The 7,734-nt window shown below is 47.6% G+C and overlaps 1 protein-coding gene across 1 annotated transcript; it reads left to right on the forward strand.

Moving 5' to 3' along the window:
* Positions 1-288: 288 nt before the first annotated feature.
* On the forward strand, positions 289-3,591 carry LOC138673804 (uncharacterized). Its single transcript, XM_069761848.1, has 3 exons — positions 289-313; positions 2,186-2,523; positions 2,999-3,591. Exons 1-3 carry the CDS (start codon positions 289-291, stop codon positions 3,524-3,526), a joined length of 891 nt encoding a protein of 296 aa, XP_069617949.1. The 3' UTR covers positions 3,527-3,591.
* The last annotated feature ends 4,143 nt before the right edge of the window (positions 3,592-7,734 follow it).

Consider the following 7,734-nt stretch of genomic DNA (forward strand, 5'->3'; position numbering starts at 1 on the left):
AATCCAATGCGAAGCCCTCGTTCTTCTGTAAAAAAAAAAAGCAAAATTAAAAAAACAACAATTTCCCATACCTGTCCGCTGTACAGTCAAGTCCCCTTCAGTAATCCATATCTGGGGGTATTTACATTTACAACCAGGAGCGCTGCTATTGCGGCAATAACTGTTGCATGTCCTGTCTGGTTGCCTGGTAAGTGTGCTGTATCACCCCACACTGTCTGGCAAAAGTCATAGGTCGTTGGTTAATGTCTGGCAGCTGGGCAGTCAAAGACATCTGTTCTGTCGGAGACCATGGCTGATACCTACTGGCAACATGGTAAGTCGGAGGTCCACTGTCAGCTGCGCCATCCTCCACTTTGGATCGTGTACCACTTGGGACTACTGTCTGTTTCATGGGAAACAGTTTGGGAACACTTGGATACAACGTGTGGGAACTGCTTGGCTGGGAACTGCCGCAACTTACACAATAATCAGCGGTTGGTGGGTTCTGTTGACCACAATGTGGGCAGATCCATTGTTCTGGTCCTGCCTGGTTTTCTGTGGGAACATAACTGGGGGGTACTGGTGGGGGTGGAGCACATGGAGGTAAGCTGGGAACGATAGTGGCTTTACAGTTCCCATCTAGACATCGGTATACAAGATTATTACCTCGGGTGAATTTTTCCACTCCCTGCTCTTCATAGTGTCGGGAAGCATCTGCCCACATTCTAGCTTGCCTCAAGAGTTTCTTAACTTTAATCCACCCTGTATGGGTTTTCATGAAGTCATGCCATTTACCTGAATCTAATTCCCCTGAGAGGTGGAAGCCTCCTGCCTTCAAGAGCACACTAACCTGTTTCTGGGATTCCTTCCCTTCTTTCCTCTGGACTAATTCTCTAGCACTATGGAACCCTATACTCTCTTGGTTCCCCATTCTATTGCTAGTATACGTGCAGGCTGAAAACTTTCCTCCTCACCTAGAGTAGGCTATGTTCTCCTGCCTTAGTCCCAAACTATGGGTTTACTGTGCTTACCGGTTACTGTATTAGCTTGCTTCCAAGATTGATGACACAGGTATATGAACAGACAAACAACAAACACTCCACAAGTGCACCATACAAAGATCATGGGGTCAATCATTTTAGTCTAAGGGTACCGTCACACAGTGCAATTTTGATCGCTACGACGGCACGATTTGTGACGTTGCATCGTCGCTTAATTATCGTTTCAAACATCGTAGACTGCGGTCACACTACACGATGCACGGCGCTGAAGCGATAAAATCATGACGTATTTGCGATGTAGAAGTCGTATGGGACAGTCGTACGGTCGTGTCACACAAGACGATTCAGAGCAAATTTTGCATAATCTGTGCGTGACGTTGTTCACTAGGGGCGTGTTGTGCTACTAGCTAGTGTGCTGATAGGCCAAAGGTTCTGTGCACACAATTGGTTGGAAAATTTGTCACCTGAGCGCTATTGTTCCCAATGCCACCTCACTGCTTTCAAAATTTCCTTTCTTCACTTCGTACTTGGACACTTGGTGGACCTGGACATCGGAATTTTGTACTGCGCTGAATATACCACGCTTTGCACCGCTGCTTCGAGGTATGTAAACCGCTTGGGCGTGGTGGATGGAACGCTGTATGGTCGGCATGAGTGCTTCGTTCCACCGCTGAAGCGAAGCGGATGGTACACTGTTGTGACTGGAGGGCTACAATGTGGCAGATGGTACGCTGTTGTGACTGTTTGTGACTGGTCGTGACTGGTGGGCTACAGCGTGGTAGATGGAACGCAGTTTGGTCGGCATGACCGCTTCGTTCCGCCGCTGAAGCGATGCGGATGGTACGCTGTTGTGACTGGTTATGACCGGTTGTGTCTGGTGAGCTACAGCGTGGCAGATGGTACAATGTATGGTCACCATGAGCTCTTTGTGTGGCTGCTGTAGGGAAGCGGGCGGTACACTGTTTTGGGTTATGGTGGCCTATGGCGTGGCAGATGGAACAAGCGATGGTAGGCATGAGCGCTTTGTGTGGCTGCTGTTGTTAAGCGTTTGGCACACTGGCACAAGTATTGTTTAAAGGACTCTTTGTCAACCGTGTAATTTTTTTTTATAATTATTTTTCAGATGTCAAATCGTGTGGAGTTCATCAGGGATTTCATCGAGATTTACCAGTCTTTTCCCTGCCTCTGGAAAATCAAATCTCCAGACTATTGTAACAGGGAAAAGAGGAGGGAGGGTTACTTAAAGCTCATTGAGCTTTACAATCGTCGTGCACCAGAAGAGGCAGCAAACGAAGCGGTTATTAAAAAGAAAATCCAGGCGCTCCGCACGGTGTGGAGGAAGGAGCTGAACAAGGTTCTTCAGACTACAAGGTCCGGAGCTTCCACTGAAGATGTTTATGTGCCAAAACTTTGGTATTTTGAACATCTTAATTTTCTGAGGGACCAAGAGGTGCCACGGACTTCCACGTGTCTTCGCTTGTTGGCACCTGTGGAACAAATAGTTTCGGAGAACCACGCCGAGCAGGAGTCACAAGGGCTACAAGTAAGTAGCTCTTTGGACGAAAGTTCACCAATGTGTCCTATAATTACATAAATTTTCTCTGCATTTTATGTTTTATACTTCTGATTATCACATCAGTTTGAAGTTATTACAAAAACATGTACACATAAGTAACCCTGTCGCAGTCAAGTATTATATGGGGAACTTAATATGTATGAAATGGCGATATATCTAAACCATACCATCTACCGTAAGCAATATAGAAAATAGTATCGCTTCAAGCTGCCGATGTACTCTTGTTGAGACTATTTAGACTATAAAATATTCATCAGGTTCCCCTAGCAGTCAGAACAGTGTAGTTCAAAGTATTAAATAAAAGGGAGGGTTAAAGAATATTACTAAGCTTAAAATATATTATAACCTTTTTTTACCTACTACGAATATATAGTTTGGATGCGGTTATGGTGGTACAACTTTTTGTTGCCGGGTTCATAACTTTTTTTTTTTTCCCCCCCAGGATGACAGTGCGCAGGACAGTACACTGGACTGTTCACAGGACTGCACGACAACTGATTTAGTGGAGGCTGCACCTGCCAGGACTCAATCGAGGCAAGGTCCAAGAAAACGGAAAGCCACCTCAGACGCCTCGCATGAACTATTGAGCCTTGCAAAGAAGGTGTTGACAAGCAATGTTAGCCCTGCGTTGCAGGGGTTTGGACACTATGTGGTTGACAAACTGGCCAAAATGGACGAGAACCAAAGAACACTAGCAGAGCGTCTGATTATGGAAGCAGTAAACAAGGGTACAGATGGCGATTTGGACAAGAACACTTGTTTGGTCTCTTCCCGGCCAATACAGCGGACAGAGCCATCAAATTACAATGGTTGGTCACAGTGTCAGACATCGATGCGACACAATGCTCACGTTTCCCACTTCGGCCAGCCACCCCCTAATAACTCCTACACGCCAATACCTTCACATATGGCTTCGCCCATCAGGCACCAAAGTTATCAGCCGGAACAATCGTCGTATCATAATTTGTGATTTCCTCACTTCTTTTACATTCCTTTTTATTTTATTGTCTTGTTAAAATAATGTTTCAAATAAAAGCTTTTGTTAGAAATTCTATCACTACTTTTTGATTGGTGTGTCTCCATCACAGCACTGTATGGGGGCACAAATTAACGTACCAAATTCATGTACAGTTAACTAATACAAAAAAAAGGAATGATAGTTAAACTAAATATTTTTATTGTAACAACCAAAAATGTATTATTGGGCCGCCTACAACTGCTGGCACATGTCCCGCAGCTTCTGCAGCTCCTCCATTGCCACATTGTGCTGCTCCTGAATACGCGCCATAGTGTGGATTAGCCTTTCTATACCGGCTTCCAGATCACAGAGACAAAATGGGTCCACAGCACAGTATGAGGGCAGAAATTAACGTAACAAACTAATGTAAACTTAACTAAAACAAAGAAAAAATTAATATTAGTTTAAATAATTTTTTTAAATTTAACAACATAACATTTTTAAAACCAGTAATACTATTTAGTATTGTCCCCCCTACAACTGGTGGCACATGTCCTTTATCTTCTGCAACTCTACGATTGCCAGATTCTGCTGCTTGTGAATGTGCGCCAGAGTCTCGCACAGCCTTTCAATCCTGGCTTTTACATCCAGGATGGTCACACTGCCGGCTGCTGTTGGTGACAAAGCATAAAAACCTAACATTAATACCACAGTATTATCCTGATAGTGGGCTGTGATCTCATCCCCATAATAGCGTACAGGATGAATGAAACATCTGAGGCGGCGGAAGGCTCTGAAACGGCCCTTGCTGTACAGGGTTACATAGAGAGAGGCAGTGAGTGACAATCTTTAACGTGTAGGGAAAACTTACGTGGCAAGACCTCATCTGGGGACATATTCTCCGAAAGAGAGAAGCCCGGAAGAGCATCAGGGGGACAGTACTGCGGTGACTGGGATGCCTCGGGGTGGCGGCGCTGTTTCTTTGCCTCTTTTAATGGAAAAAAAGGTGCTGTCAGCATTCATAAATAAATAATTTTTTAGAAGAGGGAAGAGGGGACCTGCCACCAAATCCTCATCACATTATTGTGTGAACCTACTAGGGTGTTGAGCCGTTGACCCTGAGGGCGCACGGACATCGGAGGCGGGGTGGGAAGCCTCGTGGCTGCGACGCTGTGTTTTTGCCTCTGTGAAGGGAAAAAAATAAAAATTTTTAAACATAAATGGCAACAGTGACTGCAGGTGGGGGGGGGGATCGAGGGGACCTGCCACCAAATCCTCATCACATTATTGTATGAACCTACTAGGATCTGTTGTTGACCCGGAGGGCACTGGGACAGAAGAGGCCGTGTGGGAAGCCTCGTGGCTGCGACGCTGTGTTTTTGCCTCTGTGAAGGGAAAAAAATAAAAATTTTTAAACATAAATGGCAACAGTGACTGCAGGTGGGGGGGGGGGATCGAGGGGACCTGCCACCAAATCCTCATCACATTATTGTATGAACCTACTAGGATCTGTTGTTGACCCGGAGGGCACTGGGACAGAAGAGGCCGTGTGGGAAGCCTCGTGGCTGCAACGCTGTGTTTTTGCCTCTGTGAAGGGAAAAAAATAAAAATTTTTAAACATAAATGGCAACTGTGACTGCGGGGGCGGGGGGGGGGATTTGGAAGAGGGGACCTGCAACCAAATCAAAATCACATGATTGTGGGAACATACTAGGATCTGGAGGCACGGAGGGCACATCTGGATCAGAGTCCGTGTCAAAGGCCTGGTACAGACGACGGCGACGCTGTGTTTTTGCCTCTGTGAAGGGAAAAAAATAAAAAATTTTAAACATAAATGGCAACAGTGACTGAAGGTGGGGGGGGGGGATAGAGGGGACCTGCCACCAAATCCTCATCACATTATTGTGTGAACCTACTAGGTTGTTGTGCCGTTGACCCTGAGGGCGCACGGACATTGGAGGCGGAGTGGGAAGCCTCGTGGCTGCTGCGCTGTGTTTTTGCCTCTGTGAAGGAAAAAATAAAGTTCGGTCTTCAGATATGGCAACTGTGACTGCGGGGGTGGGGGGGGGGATTTGGAAGAGGGGACCTGCAACCAAATCAAAATCACATGATTGTGGGAACATACTAGGATCTGGAGGCACGGAGGGCAACTCTGGATCAGAGTCCGTGTCAAAGGCCTGGTACAGACGACGGCGACGCTGTGTTTTTGCCTCTGTGAAGGGAAAAAAATAAAAAATTTTAAACATAAATGGCAACAGTGACTGCAGGTGGGGGGGGGGATCGAGGGGACCTGCCACCAAATCCTCATCACATTATTTTCTGAACCTACTAGGATCTGTTGTTGACCCGGAGGGCACTGGGACAGAAGAGGCCGTGTGGGATGCCTTGTGGCGGCGGCGCTGTCTCTTGGCCTCTGTGAAGGGAAAAAAATAACAATTTTTAAACATAAATGGCAACAGTGACTGCAGGTGGGGGGGGGGGGATCGAGGGGACCTGCCACCAAATCCTCATCACATTATTGTGTTAACCTACTAGGATCTGTTGTTGACCCGGAGGGCACTGGGACAGAAGAGGCCGTGTGGGAAGCCTCGTGGCTGCTGCACTGTGTTTTTGCCTCTGTGAAGGGAAAAAAATAAAAAATTTTAAACATAAATGGCAACAGTGACTGCAGGTGGGGGGGGGGGGGATCGAGGGGACCTGCCACCAAATCCTCATCACATTATTGTGTGAACCTACTAGGATCTGTTGTTGACCCGGAGGGCACTGGGACAGAAGAGGCCGTGTGGGATGCCTTGTGGCGGCGGCGCTGTCTCTTGGCCTCTGTGAAGGAAAAAAAAAAGTTTGGTCAGCAGAAAGCTGTGCCACATAGTGCTCTTCACCGTTCAAACTGCCCCATAGCTGTGACACATAGTGGTTCTGCAACGTTCAAACTGCCCCATAGATGTGGCACATAGTGGCTCTGCAATGTTCAAACTGTCCCATAGATGTGGCACATAGTGGCTCTGCAACGTTCAAACTGTCCCATAGATGTGACACATAGTGGCTCTGCAACGTTCAAACTGCCACATAGCTGTGACACTTTGTGGCTCTGCAACGTTCAAACTGTCCCATAGATGTGACACATAGTGGCTCTGCAACGTTCAAACTGCCACATAGCTGTGACACTTTGTGGCTCTGCAACGTTCAAACTGCCCCATAGCTGTGACACATAGTGGCTCTGCAACGTTCAAACTGCCCCATAGCTGTGACACATAGTGGCTCTGCAACGTTCAAACTGCCCCATAGCTGTGACACATAGTGGCTCTGCAACGTTCAAACTGCCCCATAGCTGTGACACATAGTGGCTCTGCAACGTTCAAACTGCCCCAATAGCTGTGACACTTTGTGGCTCTGCAACGTTCATACTGGCCCAAAGGCCTATGCAAATCCATGCAGCGTACCCCCCATTCCCATGAATCACCCAATTAACCCTTCTGCGTGCCCTAATTTTGGGTACCTGCGTACTGACCTCTGCGAATCTCCTTGCGAAGCTCCTGCAGGCGCTCTGGGCTTTTGGACTTCAGATCGCCCCATTTTTTCACAATCTGGGCCTTACTGCGAGTTATCCCAAACCGCTTCCTGAGGCCCTCAGACACCACACGGACAACTTCGTCCCTGTGCTGGTTGCGGTGCAGCACCAGCCCTGTTGTTTCATACTGCATCCGATCCATTGTTCCAATAAGGAACTTGAGCTCTGGGATGCCCATAGGAGGATCACGGCGACTGGCAGCCATTATCAGGATGTCAGGGATCCAAAACAAGCTAGCGCAGGCACGCCGGAACGCTGTAACGTCATCACGCTGTCATAGACCACGAGCGTACATTACGTGACGCTCCGGCGTTATATAACCATCCTTCGAACGGCTTTTACTATGTGCGTTCATTCCGTACCGCTCATGCGTCACAAATGTGACGCTGTCCATAAACTGCAACGCTATTGCGAAGCCGATCTGGCGGCAGGACGGCGTAGTCAAGCTCCTCCTGTGGGCGTTGCTGTTCAGGGTCATTCCATCTAAAATGGCGGCGAGAATGCGTTCTGCTCCGCTGGGGCAGCCAGAGCTCCTTTTTTTTATTAGTCAGATGGATGCCCTGGATTATGAGGGTCAGGAGAGCCGCCCTGCCCACCCACACATCCACAAGCGGGAAGTGCTTGGCCACATTACCAGAATGATGGAGAGGAG

Source organism: Ranitomeya imitator, chromosome 4, assembly GCF_032444005.1.
Source record: "Ranitomeya imitator isolate aRanImi1 chromosome 4, aRanImi1.pri, whole genome shotgun sequence".
NCBI classification, from domain to species: domain Eukaryota; kingdom Metazoa; phylum Chordata; class Amphibia; order Anura; family Dendrobatidae; genus Ranitomeya; species Ranitomeya imitator.

Coding starts and splice junctions, on each gene's coding strand:
- LOC138673804 (XM_069761848.1), top strand. CDS start 289: ATGGCTGATACCTACTGGCAACATG. Junction 314..2,185: donor TGATACCTACTGGCAACATG/GTAAGTCGGAGG, acceptor TCAAATCTCCAG/ACTATTGTAACAGGGAAAAG. Junction 2,524..2,998: donor AGGAGTCACAAGGGCTACAA/GTAAGTAGCTCT, acceptor TTTCCCCCCCAG/GATGACAGTGCGCAGGACAG.